At 39.7% G+C, this 23912-nt stretch overlaps 1 protein-coding gene across 3 annotated transcripts in view; it reads right to left on the bottom strand.

Moving 5' to 3' along the window:
* The window catches only part of LOC137283769 (protein N-terminal asparagine amidohydrolase-like), a 636304-nt gene that overhangs the window by 85403 nt on the left and 526989 nt on the right, over window positions 1-23912 (bottom strand). For all 3 annotated transcript variants that reach the window (XM_067815452.1, XM_067815451.1, XM_067815453.1), the window contains one exon: window positions 10459-10559. In XM_067815452.1, coding sequence (XP_067671553.1) covers window positions 10459-10559 — 101 coding nt within the window. The remainder of the gene's footprint in view (window positions 1-10458; window positions 10560-23912) is intronic.

The raw sequence follows: 23912 nt of genomic DNA on the forward strand, positions 1-23912 counted from the left end.
CATTGCAAATACGTTCGTAGGCCCGTCTATCGTACGGGTTGTTTGTTGCGCCCCACGCTTTGTCCTGTGGGAGGGGGGCGCTGATCTCTTTAAGGATACGTCTGACCTGGTAGTACACGTGGAACTTGAACACAGACTGACTCAGCGGTCCACGCCGAGTGTCGGCCAATGTCACACCACACCCCGTTGTAGCGCACCACACGGCAAAGTTGAATTGATTCTGCCAGAACTGCATAGGGTTGTTGAACCAAGCGTGGACTGCCTTGATGTTAGTCACCGAAAGCTTATACTTATCGAACACATCTAAAAGCTGGGCATTGAAATACAACTCAGGAGCAACCACGATCTTCATGGGGGAGAAATCTACGTCCAGTTTAGGGTAAAACACACCAGGGGAATACATTTTAAAACTATTATATAATGAGCATATATACTCTAACATGTACATAACACTTCCAGGAATAACGAGCGGTGAGGCCGTTCAGCTGACGCACGCGATCGATAACACGTCAGGTCAACTCGAAGTCGCACTCTGCGATATCACCTACCTACCGCAATGGACTAACATCAACATCAGCAACAATAAGCTGTTCGTCAGTGGAACTCGCAGTCAGATAACTGACGGCTACTACAGCGTTTGCTCTCTAAACGACGAGGTCTTCAAACCCCTGGGAGCCGAACTCAAGATGAACGACTCAAACGGTACAGTGGTGTTAATCAACAACGGAAGAAACCCCTTAAGGCTAGGCCGACCATTAGCGAGGATACTCGGTATGTCTCCTGACGAGATAAAACCAACAACAACCGTCACAGGCACGAAGTTACCCGACCTAGTACCGTACCGAGAGCTGTACATTCATCTCGATCAGGTGAGCACAACGTACAACATTCAAGGAGGTCACCCTTCCACTATACTGAGAGCAGTGCCGGTGAAAACTGAGAAATACAACGATGGTAGAACCGAGTCGTTTTCACCATGGCAGTATAAGAGATTAACCCAGGGCAACATACCTGAGCTGACAATATCGGTGTTAGATATAAATCATAATCCTGTAAATATAGGATACCTCAGCTTAACGCTTCATGTAAAATGACCAGCGCACAAGGACCCGGAGTGAAAAAATGCGTCAATATCGGGATCTCCGACCTCGGAGACACACGCGGTTTCGACGCTCCCGGAGTAGATGGTAAATCGTACGCCTTGCAACTGAAAAACAACATTTACAAACGCGTTGAAATCCCCTCCGGTGGAACCCTAAGTGATATGATAGATACCACAAGAGCAACAGTCAACACTAAGTACGCCCTTGTCAACACCGGTGATAATAATTGGATAATATACCCATCGTTCGGTGGTAAACTGTTCGACTTAGACGATGTTGAGAGCACTACCGTCGTCCAAAACAAACCATATATGCTCGTCTTCACCGAAGATAACAAGTGGGTGTTGTTACCCGATAACGACGACTGGTTTCTCAATATTAGACTCGTCTCCCCTTACGTGTTTACGGATAACAAAGACAACCACCTAAACAAAGTCGTGAACAATGGAACCCTGCTCGTGGCTTATGTCCCAACTCAGAGACGTAGCGTAGTCGTCAGCCCAGTCAACACTATGGCAGCCCACATGCTATCGAGTAAACCGGCCATACAAAACGTGACATTGCAGTTGGTGTCTGAATTCGAAGGTGTGGTCAAGATACTAGAGAGTCTACCGGCAAACTCAACACTGATCATCAAAGTCTACCTAGGGGAACCATCGGTGAATGATGTCGAGATCGTGAAGGGGATCAAACTCGGGTGGGTGAAACGACACCAGTATCAAGTTTGCAACGTTTACGTGCGGGTGGGTGTCGACTCCAACACCAGTCTGCAGGGGGTCAACGTGATCGTGGAAAACAAGATATCACTAACCAAGATCTTCCTGCCTGACAACATACACTTCATGGGTATGAAGTTCACCCCTGAATTATTATCAGAAAACCAGTTGGAAATTATATCGTAATAGTATAATAATGACCAGTCATCATCCCAACACTACACTTAATGACTTAGGAGATACGGAGGGATTCGATCAGCCTGGTGAGGAAGATGAATTATACATCCTGCAATTCAAAGACAACGTGTACAGACGGATGTCGTTATCAGATTTTAAAGAGCCCAAATGGTTGATCAACTTAACACTCGCCTCACCTTATATCACATTAACTGAATTGGGGCGTATCTCTAAGATTAGGAATAACGGTATCTGGGTCGGGGATTTCATTCCGGAGAGGGGATTAATAAGAACTAGCAAAAATGGGTTATCGTCTTTCTTCGAAAATAAATTAACATTTAGTAATCCTGAAATAATATCCCCCCCTTTCACACTCATCATAGAAGTCTTCTTTGAGTATTCAGACAATGGAGACCCCCCAATAGTACACCAAATTTTACCCGAGGTGTTAATGAGCTGGTTTAGCATACACAAAGGCAAATATTGCCGTATTGTTATACAACAGGATACCACGGGTCCTATAAACCACTTAATAAGCCTCCTGGGTTTTTTTATTACAACAGAAAAATCTATTAGCCTCTCACCTATTACCCTGACTAATAGTCTAGAACTTGTAGACTTTAAATTCATTAATAGATTTTTAACTGAAACCCAATTAAAATATCTTTCAAAATATACATTATAGGATGGGTCTGTACCCAGTCGTAGAGGAAGTAGCGAAGACGCTGGAAACCGTAGATGGGTTCCGCTTGAGGCAGTTATGTGATGTTAAACGTCAACTAGAACAAGACCGTGACACGCGGAAAGCACTATGTAAAAAGTACAATAGAGCTTTCAATATCGTGGACGGGGCTGACACTACCCTTATGGCAACCAGCATGGGACTAGGGGCGGCAGGCGTTGGGTTGTTAGCTACCATCGTGGCCGCACCTATAGTGCTAGGTATTGAAATAACAGCTGGGGTGGCAGGGTTGGCAGGGTTGGCGCTTAAGTTAGTATCACGCAGACTTAATCGTAAGGCATTGAAACATGACGAGATCAGGGTTCTGGCCGAAGCAAAGCTGAACACAGTGAGTGAGCGAATTTCCACGGCACTCTCTGATAGTAAGATCTCAGAAGAGGAGTTTCGTTCAATCCTCTCTGAACTCACAAAATATAACGGAATGAAACAAGATATTCGGTCCAAGTCTCGTAAGTCTGCTATCAGCGAGGACGAGAAAAAAAAGTACATAGAACAGGGGATACAAAAAGCCCAGCAAGCCTTTATTATGAACACCAAAGAGATCGTAGGCGGTTCACGTTAAACTGTTTCATCGATATAAACATAACATAGGGGAACACGAGGGCGATAGCTGTAAGCGAGCCACCGATCCTATATGGTCAGTCAAAACTTACAACATAGATAAAGTGGATATGAAAGCCGACGAACCTAACTTGTACTACTTGAGGGGTGGGCCGGGTAGGGGGTTTGTAAGAGAAGAATTATTGATCGTACCGTACGGCACAGTGTTACCTCCTACCAACACAAAGTAGGCATAGTAATTACCGCCAACTTTTTTGTAGTAGGGGTAATAGTAGCAAGATCTAAGGCCCCAACCAAAGCCTTATTTAGTAAATAAGGCTTTGTAGAGACATTTCTTGAAAGTGGTCCAGAACCCCTATTCCCTATACTACTCAAATTAACTAATAATTAACCATAAAACTGTGTTTTTCTTTACTCTGATACCGTGAGATCAATTGCATGTGTATCAATAGGTCAATAGGTGACTTGAGGCACATGGAAACATGATTTTAGCGTGCAGTGCTCTCCCCCTTGCTACATAGGCCTGACCAGTAGAATGAATGTGTGACGTAATGCCCTTGACAATGCATTCAACCATAACCACAACAAAGAACTCTTTCAAGAAAAGTTTCAAAACACTATTTGAAAAATAATGAGTGTCAAGTTTTTATTTTTGCCGAGTTTATAAAGCTTTGCTTTGCTTTCTATCCAAGTTATACAAAACTAATGGCTTCAGAAGAGCAGGTGTCACATTTGGTGAATGTGAGCATGGAGACTCAACTCATTCAAAACAGTTATCATGAGGGGTGTGGTGTAGGACATTTTTCTTCTTCTTATTATTACTGGACATTTATGTAGCACACATATCCATGCATGTAGTGCTTGCTCAAGGCACTGAGATTTGTTTCCGAAGATCACTGGATGTCAATCTCAATGACAGATCATAGCATCAATCTCAACTCCCTACGGAATATACAACTCAGGTGCATTCAAAATATATTTAAATTAGCCTCGTTTCTAGCACATGACATCCCTAAGGAAGCACATATTCTAAGAAAGCATGCACTTCAGTCTGTGCTTCAGACCAGCATGCCGGAAAGTTGCCTTACCTCACTGTCTGCTAATTACTGCATGTTGAGGAACAAATGTAACTTATTTCTAACTCATATCATTTCTATCTTTATTTCTTTATTATTATGTGTAATAATAATGAATTATATATTATTACTGGTAAACAATTTTTGATAAGTTTAATGGAATGTTGTTCAAATGTTTATTTAACCAAATGTCTTTGTACAATTCCAGTACACAGTGTAAAGTTTGTTCATGCCTAAAGTAAATAAGTTTAAAGTGCATTAATGAGCAAAGATTATGGAATTGTTTTTTGCTTACATTGTAGTTTTTTTAACCTCACCAGAGCAGAACAGATTTCTTCAATGCTCCTCAGTCGTGTTCAGAGAAAGTTCATCTGTCTGTCAACATTTCATGGGTGTCTCATGTTTCAAGGATAAATTGTACCTAGACATCAATATAATAAACTCTGATGTGAGTGTCGAATGGTTGGTTCTTGCATCTACATTGATAATATATATATATCCTGGCCTGGGTCTGATGGTTTCTCTTATGAGTTTTTAAAAACTCTTTGGGCTGACACCATTTCTTACTACGATCACTCGATTTTAGCTTAGATTTTAACTGGTCACATATCCATAGCTCAAAAACAGGGAATTAGTACTTGTATACCAAAGGGAGAAAAACCATGGCAATTTATAAAAACCTTGTGCCCAATCACTTTGTTGAATTCTTCATATAAACTTTTGTCTTCAAATTATAATAAATGACACTTCAAGTTTATGCACTAAGAAACTTTTTGTGTAAAAGCGGATAAAAGAATTATTATTTTGTTCTTACAGCCAATAATGAAAAAGTAATTGAAAAATGGGAAGGAGATATTTTGATAAATACCAACTGGTTTAATATTTTCATTAAACCATTTAAAACCACACTAGATCCAAAACTAATTCAACTGATGCAATTCAGACTGCTTCATAGAATTCTACCTGTAAATACCCATTTGAAGAAAATGCGCATTGTCTAAAGCAATTTATGTACTTTCGGTGAAGTAGAACCTGAATCAATAGTTCATCTTTTCTGGAACTGTAGAGTCTGGTGAAAGTTTTCAAACTGGGTAGAGTTAAAATGTGTACATATACAGTCAGGCCGCGTTAATCCGAACACTTCTGTTTTTCATCAAAAACGTTCGGATAGTGAAACGTACGGAATACTGAAACAAACTTTTATGAACACAACTACAGTAGGGTTACTTCCCTTTGACATAGCAATACAAAAACATACGAACGTGTACAACTTGGCTGAATGTGCGATGTGGTGTTTGGGGGCAAGAAATCAACTTTCACGTTGGTCAGTTTGACATTGGCATACTTGTAACTGACAGCATTGTTACGAAGTAAGATCACGTGTCAACCACGTGATTGCATCTGTCTGTCAAATGATCATAGCCAATCACAAAACATATCCGATGTCCGAAATTGTGCTCTTGCCGATAGAATGTCCGAATTCTTGACCAAAATGTTTACACATAAGATCAATATTGGCTTTAGCGTTCTCTCTTCTTCTTTTTTTTGTGCTGCAGTAATTTCACATCTTTTACGCCTAGGGGCGGGACTTGCCATTATGACTGACAAGCGTCAGGTGATCTCATTTTGACACGATCAGTGTTTTATACAGGAAGTAAGCATGACAGGTATTACTCCAACTATCCAAAAGTGAGACCTACTGATTGATCAAAATCACAAACTAAAGACATCTTCAACTCGCAAGTGTCACTTAACAATTACCACTGAAAGGGGCTCATGGTGTGAAGGGATTATCCCAACCTTTTTGATGTACCGCCGGATTAATGAAGCAAAACTATGTGTAATTAGCTAATCTGTTACAGCTGATTAACGTTCGGATACGGAGAGTGAAGCAACAGGTAATGAGTTTACATAGTAAACAATATTGGTTACAGCTAGCTATTGTTCGGATATCGTGGGAATCGGATTGTCGGGGTCTGGACTAATGCAGCCTGACTGTATGTGCTTTATATATTCAGTGTGATTTGATCCTTTTTGGGTGTTCACCAACTTTTCATTTTGATAAATTTTTTTACTTGATCTCACTTTTAACTAAATAAGACATTTATAAATGTTAGTTTCTGAAGACAAAACCTACATCACTGCAATTTAAGAAGGAATATTGTTACCTTATAGAAAAGGTCATTGGAATAAATTGGAGTTTAAGTATTTGAAAGAAAAAGGGCACTGTAACAAGAACTTACCTCTGACTAACATACTTTGAAGAAGATGTAAGAGTACGATTAAAATGTGAATGGTGTATTAAAAAAAGGGTGATGTATGCATTGCTTGATCTCTGCATAATATGTGATATACATTGTATCAATACTATGCATATTTAAGATGTGATACACTTTGCATCAACACTACAAGAAATGTGACGTACATTGTATCAACATTGTATCAGGTGTGATGACCATTGTATGAACACTGCATAAGAGGGGAAATACATTGTATCAACACTGGAAAAAGAAATACCGGTTAAAAAACCCCGCAAAATTTGTTAGTACCTGAAGGTAGGGAAGATATGTACACTGAGTCAAAAAAGAAACTTCACAAAATGTAATTTTTAAAATAATTCATAACTTTTCTCTGATGATACATCTCTGTATCTGAAATGGGATCAGCATCTTTCAAATCTAGAAAAACATTAGCAAAACCCACTCAAACCCATCCATTCATTGTGCAAATGACATTAGTGCCAAATCAGGTTTTGCATGTGCAGTCGATCACGTGATCTTTGCATCAAAGTTTTCTTCATTTGCATGTGTTTTCATTTGCAAGAATTGAAAAAAAACCACTTTTATACCACAGTTCTAACGGTACTTTAAATGCCACGATTGTCAAATGTGCAGCGTGAACGTGCTGTTTGCATGTTGCAAGCAGGAAGATCAGTTATTGACATTGCAAGAGCAATGGGATGCAGTCGTTGTACTGTATGACTTGTGAGGTCGTCTACAACAAACTGGCACCACTTATGATCGCCCATGGTCACGTACGACGTCACGAGCAGAAGACCATTAAATCCATTGTCACCTACTTGACAGAATTCTGCTGACTACAGGAACCCGGGCAGAGATGTTTGGAGGTTGATTGTCCTCACAGACCATTTGAAATCAGTTGCGGGCTGCCAATCTCCATTCTTGACGTCCATATCGTGGGCCAATGTTGACGCCGTTTCATCAACATCAATGTCTGCTGTGGGCCCAATGTCACCTCCAATAGACCCAGAGAGGCTGGAATCGAGTCTCTTTTAGTGATGAATCAGGTTTACCCTCAGATTCGCGGATGGCAGACATAGAGTCTGGAGACAATGGCATGTGAATGGTATGCCCAGTGTTGTGTACAGGAGGTCGACCGTTCCCAACTTCTGGTCATCCGCAGAAACCTCACAGCTGCTGCTTACCATGACCAGGTGCTCACTTCTGAACTCGTTCCTTTCATGGCTGCTCATGACTCAGGTCTACTGTTCCAGCATGACAATGCTCGGCCACATACCGTGATGTTGACATGAAATTTCCGCCCAAACCCTGGAATCAACATCATGGACTGGTCATCGAGTTGCCCTGACCTTAGTCCAATAAAGCACGTTTGGGATGCACTTGGGAGAAGGCTTTGTGGTTGTAGGAACCACACAAGCTTCAGGCTGTCAATGAGAAGACGGTGTTTGGCAGTGGTAAATGTGCTGGGCGGCCATACACAATATTGAACCGAGAAATTTCGAAATTTTTATTCTTGTGACTTGACATTTTGTATACCCATATTTTGGAATGGCAGTCGAGCCTAATAGAACTGATTGTGGCACTGTCAGTGTATCGAGTACATCACACAGATCTCAGCAATGAAATATAATAATAACAATTTAACCATCTCACCATCTCTTGTTCTTTTATAGTGCCCTGAAGAAGGAATGTGAAGTTTCTTTTTTGACTGAGAACATTTCCTGCATTTATAATATAATCAGAATAGAAAAAAATGGGAAATTTATCACAATTTTCAGAGAACAATTGAGAATGTGTGATCTTATCTGACACAAGAAAACTTATGAAGTTTCCTATGCCTGTCAGGGAAGACAACTCCTTTGCAGAGAACAAGGGAAGAGCACAAAGAAGTAAGACATCACCACATACAGCTGTTTTATGAAATGCATTCAAGTTGAACCTGAGGATCAGACACAAGTTTCAGCAAAAAAGGCAATAACGTGTTCGAGGGATGTATTCTTAAAATTACTAATGTCAGTGATCGCTAATATGCTGTTATTGAAATTTGAACCTCCTAGCAAAATTTGCTGTGAATCACAATTTATCAATGTGTGAAAAATAGTCACAATTATGATGAACTCAATTTTGAAATAATAAATACAGCGCTTTTGCTTTGCTTTTATAGTGGATAGTACATGAAACAGGAACTTTCTTGCAGAATGCTAAATTCTGAAGTCAATTTGTGTGCATGATATATTTATAATTTTATTAAACTTCAAAGAGAAGGCTGTAGAGGATGAACATATATGTCCTTCTGGCATCCAGAGAGAGCCTATTATTTCAATAATATCTGCAATATGGCAGTTATTCAGAGACGATTTCACAAATTGTGTTGCAATTAATTCATATCTTGTCAAAATTAAGTTTGTCACCTATAATAAGTGTTCTTTGTGCAGTAACTAGAACATGTCCTGTGTGCACAATGTAATTTTAGAAAAAAAACATTTATCCAAAACTAAATTCTGTGCTGTGGCAAGTTTTTGCAAAGGATTTTACAATTGTCAACATGACTTTGTCAAGGATATATATATTGGATGAAAGAAACGCTGGCGTTTTTCTATAATAAATGCAGCTTTAAACAAGGCTGATTCCACCAAATACCCCTGTTATCTGGTTCTGGATGTTTTAAATACTATCCCAAAAGAATCTTAACAGGTGCATAACTAGATGAGAAAGGGAACAGGAAAGGCTTGTCTGCCATACCATATGGATCCAAGTAAAACATAACAGTTGCTGTTCATTTGAGTGGAAGTGCAAGATACATTATGTCATTATGTTTTTAAACAGTCATAAACATCAGAAGGAGCACGGGAAAAGTATGCAAATCACTTAAAATTAAACATTAACTTTTTTCTTTCTTTTTTTTTTGCACCAGATATATTTCCGTATACACTGCGTATCTCTTACTTTAATCTTCTCTGCTTATTTACAAGCGCTTCTTCTTTCACCCTTACCAGTAGTATCTTGTGCATAACATTTCGTGCATTACCTGTTCCATGATGTAGACATCTTAATATTTGCAACTTCATGTCACATCACAGCCATACATCATTTGGACGGATGTTCACATATATTCTTACAGGTATGTACCTTTCCTATAAACTGTCTTTGCTAGGAGATGTATTATCATAAAGATTTGTGATATCATAGCATTCATAATAGTCTAGTGTATATCTATTACAAGGCATCGCCTTGCACGAGATTACTAATTAAACACTGACAGCACCAAGTAATGTCTGCTTCATAATATTTGCACAAAATATTTGCACATACTATTCAAAAAGCAAAATTATATAAAATACTGTAAAGACTATATTATAAATGGTAAAATTCATGCAGTTTTCCTATTTGCCACTTCATGTCATTCCATAGCCGAGGTAAGTTGTTTATACCCCTTAATCATACATGATCTTCGACTGATGTCAATATACATCTTTACAGAATAAACAGATCTTAGACACCTCAGTCCAGATTATCAGCAGCAAGGCCCTGCAACATATGGTCTGTAAATAACACTGTGTGGAGCAGGCAAACCAGTAATTGAAAACAAGCAACAATACATGATATGACTCAATACAGACATGCATATATGTATTCAGTCAAATGAGAGCCTGCTAACACGACTCAACTAGAATACATTATATCAAAACCATGACAGAGAGTGCTGGCTATTCTAGCTCAATTTAATGTTTGTTTCTCATTTGTTATCCTTCAAAGGACATCATGCACTTAAAGCATCTGGCAACTATCAATTTTATGCCAAATAAGTGCAGTCACACCTACCTCTTTTGTCCCAGTTAAAGTTCGTGCTCCACGCAGGGGTATATCAGGACCCTTGTCTAAAAATGTGGCCTTATAGATCTCGCCTGATTTGATATCAACACCTGCACAAACATAGAAAATTCAATGTAAACATTCTTATTTATGTTTATCATGACTTAGAATTACCAAAGTTTACAAGCATTAACAACTGGCACATCTAAAACATACAAAGATTGATATTTTGAAAACTATGTTAGCTTGGAAAGTTTTATTGCTGTAAATCTGAACATTTTGGAAACAATGATACCTTAGGGTTTGATAATATACTATTCAAAAAGAGAAACGCATAGGTAGTATTTTTCCATGTAACTTTTTTAATTCAAATCATTGGTATCTATGTAATCAGTATATCTATGGTGAACGCTGTCTGCAAACACTTCCGAGTTTGAATCCATTGTCATTGAGGACAACTCACCAAAATGCACCAATATCTGTTTTCCTCAATAAATGCAATAAATTGTGTTACTTTTGCATGCATATTCCATGCATCATTTCCAATAAAAGTCAGGGGGTTTCAATGCTCTTGCAACAGTTGTCAACCTTTAATGTGTGTTTAAGTCATGCCTAGACTTACAGAGACTCAGTGCAACAATGCGATTGGTCATTGGGAGGCTCGGGAATCTCAGTCTGCGATTGCAAGGCAACTGAATGTGTCACAGAGCACCATAGCAAGACTTCTCCACCAACAGCAAGGGTCAACACGTGATCAGCCCAGGTCAGGTCGACCCAGTGTGAACACATCCGCTAAGGACAGGTTTATTTGGCTTCGACATTTGCGGAACAGGTTCATCACAGCATCCTCCACAACATCGATAGTGCCAGGAGTCAGAACAATTTCTGATCAGACTATGATCGCTGCAAATTGTGTACAGGAAGTGTAAAGATTTTTTGGGGAAAGTGTCAAGTTTGCTGGAATCTTATACAGTGGGAGGACAGATCTCATTCAGGTCCAGGGCAATTTGACAGCTTGATGTTACTGTGATGAAATCATCAGGTCTCATGCCCTTCCTGTCATGAACGTCATTTTTCAGCATGATAATGCTCGGCCGCATACAACAAATATAACCCAGGTTTTTTTTGCCCAGAACAACGTTCATGTACTTGATTGGCCCTCACGATCACTGGATCTTAACCATATTGATCATTTGTAGGACGAATTGGATCATTGTGTGCGACAACATGACCCTCAGCCACAGACGTTACCTGCGGTCTTTGTGGCTTTGAGGGAAGAGTACCTTTCAGAGGCACTCTTTCAGAGGCACTTCATCCTGAACCAGGTGCAGTCTATGGGATGCTGATGCCAATCAACCATTGATGCTAATGGTGGCCATACAAGATATTGACTGCTCTGCAACCTTGACATCAGAACACTTGTCATTTGTGACATACAGTTTCTTGCAGCTTTGGATCATTAATGTTCATTCAGGTTTTCTTCATGACTGCTCTGTATTACTGAACCTTAAGTGTGTAAATTGAAAACCATTTTCAGCTAAGCATTTCTTTTCTTTTAGAGTAGTTTATAATTAGGACATCTTGCAAGACTGGAAACTAGATGAAAATTAAAGGCAACATACTTTTGCTGTTAGCTCTCTTTTGCAATTTATTGGAAAGAAAAACAAGAAAATTATAGTACATTGAAGCTATAAGAAACTGTGAATTATACATTCAATATCTTTATTCAACAGAAAACCTAACCAACAGTTTCTTTTCGCAAATTTCAAAGGTATCTTCCTGTTTATGTGAAGTAAACACTTGAAGAAATGAGCTACAACACACCAGTGGCAAGATTTTGCCATAAAAACAGGGCATTAATGAAACAAAAGTATTGCAATATAGGCATCATATGAACACACCACTTTGTTGCTTACCTCTGTAACAAATGAGAACATTCATAATATGTACTCACACATGTAATTTATCATGTTCAAAAAATAAATCTTTGCTTTGTTTGAGTTTCTCATGATCTAATGAAAATGGTGTAGCTGGATACTGTTATATATCTATTAACAGTATCAAGCTTTACATAATCATGAAAGAATACCTCCTGCACAGATACAAGAAAACTGGTAATATTGGTAATGTTTAATTGATGTTTCATCTGAAGTGACTGTGAGATATTTATGAAAGTTCTAAACATGTTATCTATCAGTAAACCAGAATCATATTTATCAAATATATGGTTCAGGGATGTTTGTAACGTCACCATTTGCTTCAGCATTGGCTGAGATGATAAAAAAGAATAACACAGGAAAGATTTTTAACTTTATGCTGTTTGTCATGGATGAGTGATATTTCATCAAGTCCTACAAGAGTCAAAGAGTCACATGTCCAACTACATGAGAGTTCATGTATATGCATGCATCCATCTGTTTGTATAAGATTGAGCTACTGACAAAAAGAAACTGAGGGATAAGGTGCATGCCAGGTTTTATTGTGTTAACATAATCAAGCGGATGGCAGAAATGGCAATAGGCACCAGTTCACATCCTGATCAATGCGCATGTAAAGTTTTGTGTAAAGAGGTATGATATGGGCAAAGACACAGCTATGAACAGAGTGAAAGTCAAACTTGTTGCCATGGTTGCAGGAAACATTAATATTCTCAAAAGTCCTAAATATCAAAAGGCACTAGCTGACATACTGAACATATGGTAAATGAATACTTGTAAGCTTTAGAAAAATGGTCCAGACAAGGACACTACTATGAACAGAGTCAAAATCAAACTTGTAGCTATGGAAACTGAAAATGAAAATTCTAGAAGTCCTCAAACTGGTACCATTTGACAACCTTTTCTCTGTGTGAGCAATGTTTTGTGGATGAGTTCTTATAGGTCTTAGAGTTATGGCCTGTACGAGTTGATTACTATATCCTCCATATTATTATACAGAGGATAAAACATTTTCTGTCTCATGATAATGCATAAGATGGTCTTCAACCTTCATCTAAAAGACTTTAACCAGATTCAGGTACCATCAAAATAATCACTGCCTATATTGGTAAACCATCATATCAACCAAATCAGCAGATTCCTAACACAACCATTGGGCATGGATATTACCTACTCCTCATCCTCCAGGCTCCACAACATTCTCCATACTAACTGAAGAAACTCATCACTCATCAAGAACAAACTAAAATGCGTCATGTATGAAATAAACTCTGACTGTAAACAGAATTACACAGAGTGAAGGAACATCAGACCTCTGTTACCAGTTCCAACAGCAAATCAGCCATATGTGATCCCATCAGATATAACACCTAGTCACCAAATAAACTGGTCTGACATCACCAGTCTGGCTAACTATTAAACAATCTTCACCAAATGCAAACTCACCAAAGCCATTCACATCAAACACCAAAAGCCTACCATCAACCAAGAATTTTGGATATTTCATTTTATCTGCTTATGATGCAGTTCACAAAACCCAATCAACTCTTAAAATATTTCTTCCTTCCAAAACAGGTTTTATCAGCATGCTGCCTGGCCAGTTGTTTTAATTATGCTGTTTTCTTTGTTACATTCGGCAGATATACATATATATGTTGGATACTTTGTGAATGATTTTGCTGGGTTGTGAAGAAACATGTAGTTTTTGTTGATTTTTTTGTGTGGTGGTATGCTATGATCATTTAAGAAAGGGTTATCTCCCTTGGACCGCCATGTGCCCTTTTGAGAATCACAATGAAAAACAGCTGGCTGACAACGAAGGAACGCAACATGATTATTGTGACTGAGAATGTGAGTGTACTTAACGCAAACCAAGCACATCATTGTGTCAGCATGTCAGTAATGTATTTCTTGTGTATCAGCCACCAAAATAAACCCTCGCAGCCTCAGGTCTGAATTCATCATGTTCTCTCACGAACATAAGGTGTTTCACTGTGAATTATGAACACACAGTAATGGATAAAACGCAAATGACGCATGATGAACTGAAACACAGCAGAAGTGGTTATGCAGCTCACTTGACTAATGTTATCAATAGTGCCAGGTAGTATATCACTGACAAGCAGTCCAAGCATACAATGTCACAGGCAGTTGAGAAAATCGAAGTGGCAGTAAAATCCCTTCATGTCGTGCATGAGGCTTACGTGTCTGTGTTGGAGAATGACAATGAACGTGAACAGAGTGCAAGTTGGTTTAATGGGAGAATACAAACTGTTAATCAGATGTTAGAGGAATTAGGAGCTATTCTGACCAGCAAATCTCTGAATTCTTTGTCAGTTATTAGCCAAACGTCAACCAAGTCATGAGGGTGAAAGTTCTATTCCAAGTAGATCAAGCAAATCAAGTTTGCAGTTTAAGGCTGAGCAAGCAAAGATGAAAGCGTTTTATATTCAAGAGACTACAAGGTTAACCACTCAAATTGCTGAGCTTGAAGCAAATCATCTGAAACTAATGGCTGACATGCAAGCAAAGCAAGTAAAACAGGAAGCATTACATGCACAAGAAATGGCTAATCTTGAGGCAAAAATGAAACAGGATTTCATGGCAGAAAATGATGGTTTTCAAATAAACACAGAAGTTCCCAGACAAGCTGAGCAGAAATTGGTGCAGAACTGGTTGGATTATAAGTATGGACCTGAAGTGAGAGACAATACACAGGCACCAACTAATAGGGATCATGCACAGGAACAAGTGAGAGATTGTGAGCTAGGATCACAGGTAGAACACAACACACAAAAATCACAAGCAAGACAGCTTAACCCAATGTTTTGTGTATGAACAATCTCCCAATATGAACCAACAGTACAGGGATGAGAGTGAGGCTATTGATGCATGGATTGATAGGTTAACCCCAGGACTGGAAACTGTCTTGGACAATGGATATGTGAACACAGATAATGCCTTAGCTCAGGCATTAGTGACAAAATTCAGTGGTAAAGCATTGGAATGGCCGCGCTTCATCGAGCAATTTTATGCACAAGTGCATTCATGTCCAGGCATAAATGATGTTCATTGTATGGATCTTTTACGGTCACATTTAGAAAGTGATGCAAAGCACTTGGTATCAGGGCTAAGTTACACAGGTTGCAATTATGCGCTTGCCTTAAAAGAACTGAAGAATGCATTTGGTCACCGCATCAAAGTCACAAGGGCCTTTGTGGAGCGAATCACCTTTGGTCCGGTGGTGAACAGCAATGATCCATCAGCACTCCGAAAGTTCTACGTGCTATTACGGGACTGTATCACTGTTCTCGAGCAATTCAGCTATTCATCGGACTTGAACAGTTCAGACCTTTTGATTAAAGTGGCGAGGCGTCTTCCTATTGATAAAGTGTCACAATGGAATGAGTTTGGGAAAAATGTAACCAGAAATTGAGAACCAAATGTGTATGACTTGTTGCAACGGCTCGGGGACAGAGTGGATACTGACTTTAACCCCTTTGCTACTTCGATCTCTGGTGAGAAAACACGTGGAAGATGGGCAGGACATACCCCTTCTAAAGAACAGTCAAGGGAAACTATGGTTTACAATACGAACAACCACCCAATTGCCAATCATCCCTATCTGAAGGTATGCAGTCCCACGGCAACTTATCACCGTGTGACAAAACAGTTGGAACCCCCGAGATCACATCAAAAGACCAAAGCTCCAAGCAAAAATTGCCATGTCCTATGTGTAAGGAACCACACTATTTGTATCATTGCCCAGCATTTCTAAACAAGTCTGTGAATGATAGATGCTTGATTATTACTGAAAACAAGCTTTGTTTTAACTGTCTGACGGATGTGGCAGAAAACATCATTCCCTATTACATGAAACAAGATTTACATCACCTCGAACCTTCATGAAGAGGATGCAGACATCTAGAGATGCTGTGTATTTCCAGATAGTGCCTATTCAAGCACAGGGGCCGAATGGAAGAGTGATGAAGACTGCATTGCTAGACTCTGCAAGTGATACCACATTGATTCATGGACAATTTGTTCATGACCTGGGTCTTCGAGGGGACCGACAAGCTTTAAAGGTTACAACAATCAGTTGTACAACAACAGAGCCATCAATGGCTCTTTGGTTTCTTTGGATATCAAGTCAGCTCTTGATCCAGATGCTCCGCTTATACATGTTAAAGAAGCATGGTCGGTTGGATCCGATGTATTTGATTGCCAGCCACAGAGTCTGGATGAGAGATGGGAACACATAAAGAAGCTGAACATTTTACCAGTCAAACCTGAACAAATTCAAATGTTGATCGCAATGGATATACCAAAGTCACATTTGCAGTTGGAAGTTGTTGAAGGTGAGAAAAATCAACCTATTGCTGTTCGTACTGTACGATGATGGTCCTTAATGGGAGTATCAGCAAGTGATTTCAGCCATAATGAGTTTGTCCAGGCAAGAATCAAGTTCACAATTGCACGTGATAAACAAATGCATCAAGATATTGAACAGTTTTGGAAGACAGAGTCTTTTGGCATTGTTTATGACAAAGGGCACCCATCATCAATTGAGGACCGAAGAGCCGAAGAGATATTGAAGTCAAGTACTAGTTTTGTTGATGGACATTATCAAGTTGGCATGTTGTGGTAGGATGGGAATGTAGTCCTACCTGATAACAAAGTTGCCGCAGAAAAGCGATTCAAGTCTTTAGCTAAAAAACTAGTTAACAACAGAGACTTTGAAGCTCTTTATAGTTCCACATTGAATGGTTACATTCTCAAAGGCCAGGCGAGAAAACTTATGCAAGAAGAAGTGTCAAATGTTTCACCACACACATGGTACTTACTGCATCATGGAGTGACAAACCCAAATAAACCTGGCAAAGTGAGAGTGGTTTTTGATGCTGCTGCATCATTTGGAGGTACCTCTTTGAATGACAACTTATCAACTGGCCCAGATTAAGTGAACAATCTGTTTGGCGTCATACAGAGATTCAGGTTGTATCAGATAGCAATCACTGCGGATATAGAAGGCATGTATCACCAGGTGCGTGTACCTGAAGGTGACTCTGACTCACTGAGATTTCTTTGGAAACCAGATATCAAGCAACCAGGACCACCGGAAGTATACAAGATGTTAGTCCACATTTTTGGTGCTACTGATTCATCATCTTGTGCAATTCATGCACTGAGGAGCACTGCAATAGACAATGCTAAACATTTTGATCAATTTGTGATCACCACTGTGCTCAATGACTTCTACGTTGACGACCTGTTGAAGTCTGTGGAAACTGTACCCCAAACAATGCAACTGACTAAAGAACTTATCAGGTTGTTGAAAATGGGTGAGTGAGTGAGTGAGTTTAGTTTTACGCCGCACTCAGCAATATTCCAGCTATATGGCTGCGGTCTGTAAATAATCGAGTCTGGACCAGACAATCCAGTGACCAACAACATGAGCATCGATCTGCGCACTTGGGAACAGATGACATGTGTCAACCAAGTCAGCGAGGCTGACCACCCGATCCCGTTGTCGCCTCTTACGACAAGCATAGTCACCTTTTATGGCAAGCATGGGTTGCTGAAGGCTGTTGAAAATGGGTGGATTTCACCTGCACAAATGGGTGTCGAATTCCAGGGTGTCGACAGCATTCCTGAGGGCAAGAAAGCTATTGAGACAAAGTGCTTAAATCTGGAAGAACAAACCACACAACGTGCACTGGGACTACAGTGGAATGTGAAAGATGATTATTTCACTTTCAACCCCAAAATCAAGAATCGAGTAAACACAAAGAGAAGTGTTGTTAGTGCAGTATGCTCAATCTTTGACACACGTGGATATATAGCACCATATATAGTCTGAGCAAAGATACTGATACAGGAGATATGGAAACGAGGCCTCGATTGGGATGATCAACTTCCTGAGGATCTTCAAACAGAGTAGGAAAAATGGCACAGTGAACTCTGCCATCTGAGCAATTTTAATTCACCAAGACATCACGTGTGCTTCTCTTCTCAATGCCGGAATCTTGAGATTCATGTGTTCGCTGATGCTTCCGAGAAGGCCTTTACAGCAGTTGCCTATTTGAGATACAAACCAGACCCAGAGAATATTATGTGCTCATTTCTTGCAGCAAAAACTCATGTGTCACCTATCAAGCCATCATTAACAATTCCAAGATTGGAACTCCAAGGAGCGGTGCTTGCAGAAGTGTATCCTGGACAGATTCCAATACAGTGTTGCAATATCTCCATAACGAAGCAAAACGCTTCAAACCCTTTGTTGCAAACAGAGTTGCAGAGATTCTTGACACAACCAGCAGTGACCAATGGCATCACGTAGCGGGTAAGGATAATCCGGCAGACTTTTCTACACATGGGCTTGCAACTAGGTGTCTATCACAGGAACATTCATGGTTCCGGGGACCAGAGTTTCTTTGGCAATTTGAAAGTACTTGGCCGACAGTCAAGGTACACAATACAAATCTTGTCATCAAAGCTTGTCTTCGATGTCGTAGGGAACGTGTGAAAACAACTGTCACAAAGATGGCAGACTTACCAGTCTGTAGAGTCATTGCCTTTGAAGGAGTCTTCTGCCATATAGGGATTGATTACTTTGGACCCTTAAATCTGCAAGTACGCAGAAGTACAATCAAACGATGGGGATGTTTATTGACCTGCCTCTCCACACAGGCAGTACACATCGAACTTGCTGATTCACTTTCTACTGATGATTTCATCTTGGTACTTAGAAGCTTCATAGCACGGCGAGGCAATCCTAAGCATTTCTACGGTGATAATGGCACCAACTTTTATGGTGGTAAGAATGAACTCACTCAGTACCTGCAAAACCTAAAACAAACTAACATTGCTAACTACCTTGTTCCTCTGAAAATTGAGTGGCATTTCAACCCGCCCTTGAGTCCCCACTTCAGTGGTGCGTGGGAAAGGTTAATTTGCTCTCTGAAGGTTGCCCTCAAAGCGGTACTGAACAAACAGATCATTCAAGAGACTGTTTTACTTGTCACTTTAGCTGAAGTTGAAGCTGTTCTCAACAGTCGTCCATTGACATACAACAGCACTGACCCCATTGACTTCACAGCACTCACCCCCAACCCCTTTCTCATTGGGAGGGCGAACTCATGCCAAACACCTGACCAGTTCCATTCAAAGGAGATCAATAGTCAGCGCAGGTGGAGGCAAGCGCAGGTTCTTGCTGATCATGTTTGCAAACGCTGGCAAAGAGAATACTTGCCAGGACTAACTGTCAGACATAAAACTATTATGCATGACTTTTATGCCGTTGCATTTATCCACCTGATTTGACTCTGTCAGGGGGGTGGCTATGTTGGATACTTTGTGAATGATTTTGCTGGGTTGTGAAGAAACATGTAGTTTTTGTTGATTTTTTTGTGTGGTGGTATGCTATGATCATTTAAGAAAGGGTTATCTCCCTTGGACCGCCATGTGCCCTTTTGAGAATCACAATAAGAAACAGCTGGCTGACAACGAAGGAACACAACGTGATTATTGTGACTGAGAATGTGAGTGTACTTAACGCAAACCAAGCACATCATCGTGTCAGCATGTCAGTAATGTATTTCTTGTGTATCAGCCACCAAAATAAACCCTAACTCGCAGCCTCAGGTCTGAATTCGTCTTGTTCTCTCACGAACACTGTGTCTGAAGGATATATATGCTACACTGAACATTCTTCATGGTCAACTTAAGCTCTGTATATATTCTTTCTCTATTTCTTAGTGCTAAATATGTAATTATTATCAGTTAATTTCCGTTACGTTAGTAAATATATTGTTACCGATCGCGCATGAAGTAAACATATTTATCGTGCATCACATACTACCTCAAGCACTAGGATGTAACAGTGTGTGAAATTATGATTATAATCAACTTTATAAATCTTTAATTATCCACACCAACTAGGCATATTTTTTAGCAATAATAGGATGCATCACCACCCAGTAATGCCATCGTGCTATTAATCAACATTTTTCATTTGTTATCATCATCATAACTTAAGCACACTGTGCCATGGTATTATCTGTTAAAATGATTAATATGCCTGATAAATTCACATTCAACTGTTATCTGTCAGCCATCATGTATATATGGCTGATACGTCTTACTAATGTTGTATAATTCACAGGCAATAGACGAGATGTTTTGAACCAATGATGAGTTCTGTCCATTATTTTGTCTACTTGGCAACAGTGAGGACTGAACCCATAACAATCGGTACCCAAACAGGAACGGAGTCAATCAACCTTGTCAACAACAGTGACAATGACATTGTCAACCTGACCTACTTTGTCAGTACTAGGAGACAGTAAGTCGTACGTTGACGATAGTATTCCCAACTCCCACATAGGAGATAGTAAGTCCTACATAGGTGATAAGTCCTACGTAGGATATAGTAAGTCCTACATAGGTGATATTAAGTCCTATGTAGGAGATAGTAAGTCCTACGTAAGAGATAGTGACACCAAAAAAATTTTTCACTGTGGCCCTAATACGCTTCCATACTGTGATAATACTGATTGTGCAATAATATATTCTTTCATCATGATCAAAATATCATTTCATGCCCAGCTTATGCTACTGTGTAGCAGCTTACTTTAGCTTAGTTAGTTTAATATTAGCTTAGCTGGGCTAAGTCAGTGTAGTTTGGTTTAGTTAGTTTAGTATAGTTAGCTTAGGCGGTTTAATTTAACTTGGTTCCTTATAACAACTTGATCGTCTGTAAAAATGACAAAGTATTCTTAGTGTCATATGATTAGTGCAATATTGTTTGTTTACATTGTTTATTGTGAATTGTGTCAGTGCATCCGTCACATACACTTGCACTAACAGGTCAGCACTGCACTTGCGTCAGTTATTGCGCTGTTCACTACATTTGCGTTCTTAGTCACTTTGCATAACTTTAAACTTGTAGCTTTATCAAAATTTAGGGTCTTCACTTTACTCTCTATTCTATAAATCTATCCTTGCCTGTCCTATTGGCGACTACCTCCCTTTATTTTCACTCTGAAGTTGTTTTGTTCATGCTGGGAATGTTTGCGTTGCTTCATCAGTAATTTGATTACTCTTCTTGTTCTCTTGGTATCTATTTATTAGGTTCACACCTGGTATACAGTTCAGTTTTATATGTTTGCATTCTCTGGTGTTTACATTTCCGTACCCATTTCTGATACATTACAGTATTATCTTTTGTAAACATCATTTGCAGTTTATACTTGCATTTTCACTTTTTGTGAACACATGTACTTATTGTTCATATATCAGTCATGGTTCTGTTACCATAGCACAAGTCAAGTCAAGTAAAGTGATCTCTGGAGAGGATGAAGCTAGGATGTTGTCATTGTTAATGCAAAATTCATACAGTCTATTTGGTGTATAATTTCCTCATGCAGACATCACATAATTTTCATATGCATCAAAAATACTTTTCTAATTTGTCCTGTCAGTGTAGCATAGTGCAGCTATCTCTTCAGCCAAGAGTGTGATATTGCCTCCCTTGATAGTAATCCAACCATCTGGAGTTCAAGACCCGTTTCCGCTGAAACTTTTCACAATTTGTTTCATATCCCAGCACCACTTTCCAGTCATGTGACCATGAAAAGCATGTGTGGTGCTGGGATCTTATGCTTAATTAATGTGTGAGCAAGTCTGCATGATGTCAAAACATCTCCTCTGATTGCCAAAACTTAACTCGCTCAGGCAGACAAATGTAATTCTTGCAACTTCATTTCTTGTGCAGATATAATGTTCAAACATTTTCAGTATTGTTATATGATTTTAGGTGACAGTTTGTTAATGCATTATATTTATGGTCAAGTAATATTAACATTGTTTATTTACAGTTTTCCATGCCTCACCTATTGGCTAACAATTAATGTCAACGTCTGCCAATGCACAACACACCATTAAACCCTGTGGATGCAAATTTTTGGCTATATCTTATTCTTGTATCTACAGTCATACATACAGAAGACTGGGAAATACAACATACAACCTACTTCTTTCACTTCTACACCATACTTTATAAACCAAAATCACATTCTTCATTGTTTAACGTTCCTCCTTATGTACCTACACTAAACTCCTTCACTGTTCCAAATCAGTTTTTCCCTCCTTCACTGTTGCCTGTATACTAGCAGCCACCTTGCATATCCTTGTATTCCGGTGAAGATCCAATTACTGAGGGAGAGACTATGTTTGAAAATAGGAAGGTTGAAGTCCAATGCCTCATGAAGAATGAGAGTCTGGCTTCTTCAATACTCTCTCAGGCAGTCCGGAAATTGCTCAGAGGAGATGTTGCTCGTCTTCTTGTATCCCATGTGCAACATTTGGAAGGACCCTATGGCACCATCATCACAGCAGAATCCATACTTCCGGAATTTCACCAGACCTCACTGCAGGAATGGGAATCAGTTGCATCATGGGTGATACGACTGGAGGACTAACTTCAACATGCATTGGACAGAGGAGCCAACATGGATCATCATGGAAGGAGTGCCATGCTCAGGACTCACGTAGCACTCATGAGTCACAACCGTCCCTTGGATTCTCTCAGCCACTGGAAAGACCAACCACTTCTTCTACGGATATCTCGGAGCAACTACCATCCATCACCAAGAGGCTGGAGACGTTAGGAACAGCACACCAGAAACCAACATCTGATAAGCAACTTCTACAACAGATTCATGATTGGTTAACAGTGTTGGAATCCCAGAAAGAGAATCCATCTACACAAGTCTCCCTGCAACCATCAAGGTCCCTAGGCAGAGGCAGGAGAGGAAGAGGAAGAGGCACTTGCAGAGGATGAGGAAATGGCAAAGCTTTGAACACTTTATTAGTCCCTCAGGTAACCTTCACCAAAAGATGATAGGCAAGGCGAACGAGGCATTGTCCAACATTGAGGAGCTGGATTGCGAAGTTTTCATTGATCCTGGATCCATGGTCTCCACTGTATTGCAGGGATATCACAAGTCAAGCCTAAGTCACTTCCTGTTAACTCATTAAGGCCGAGAGCCACATATATGCGGCAAATTAATTAGCTTCTCACAGCGAGAGCCGCATATTGGGGGTAATAAAAAGCACCTCTTATTCAGCAAGAGCCGCATATTGGGGTTATGAAAAGCACCTCTCATTCAGCGAGAGCCGCGTATTGGGGGTTTTACATTTTAAATTCGTACAATACCTATAATTTCAATCAATTTAGCAGTAATGATCAAAGATTAGCCTTTCTTACGAGAGAGATTACTTTCTCTGTTAATCAGAAGAACTATTAATGTGTTTTGATAACAATTGCTTGCAATGTTGGGGCTTATACAGGCAAATGAACACATGTCTGCGAGAAAAGGGATTATGAGATGTTGTTACAGGAGGTACGTGTTTGTTACTCGTCATTGGGAGTGAATACTAAGATACCATGTTTGCACATTGATCGAATTAACGGTGACAAGGTTACGCAACCTTCTTCTAAATTAAATCATTCATTCATTCATT

This window comes from Haliotis asinina, chromosome 5, assembly GCF_037392515.1.
Source record: "Haliotis asinina isolate JCU_RB_2024 chromosome 5, JCU_Hal_asi_v2, whole genome shotgun sequence".
Taxonomy (NCBI): Eukaryota; Metazoa; Mollusca; class Gastropoda; order Lepetellida; family Haliotidae; genus Haliotis; species Haliotis asinina.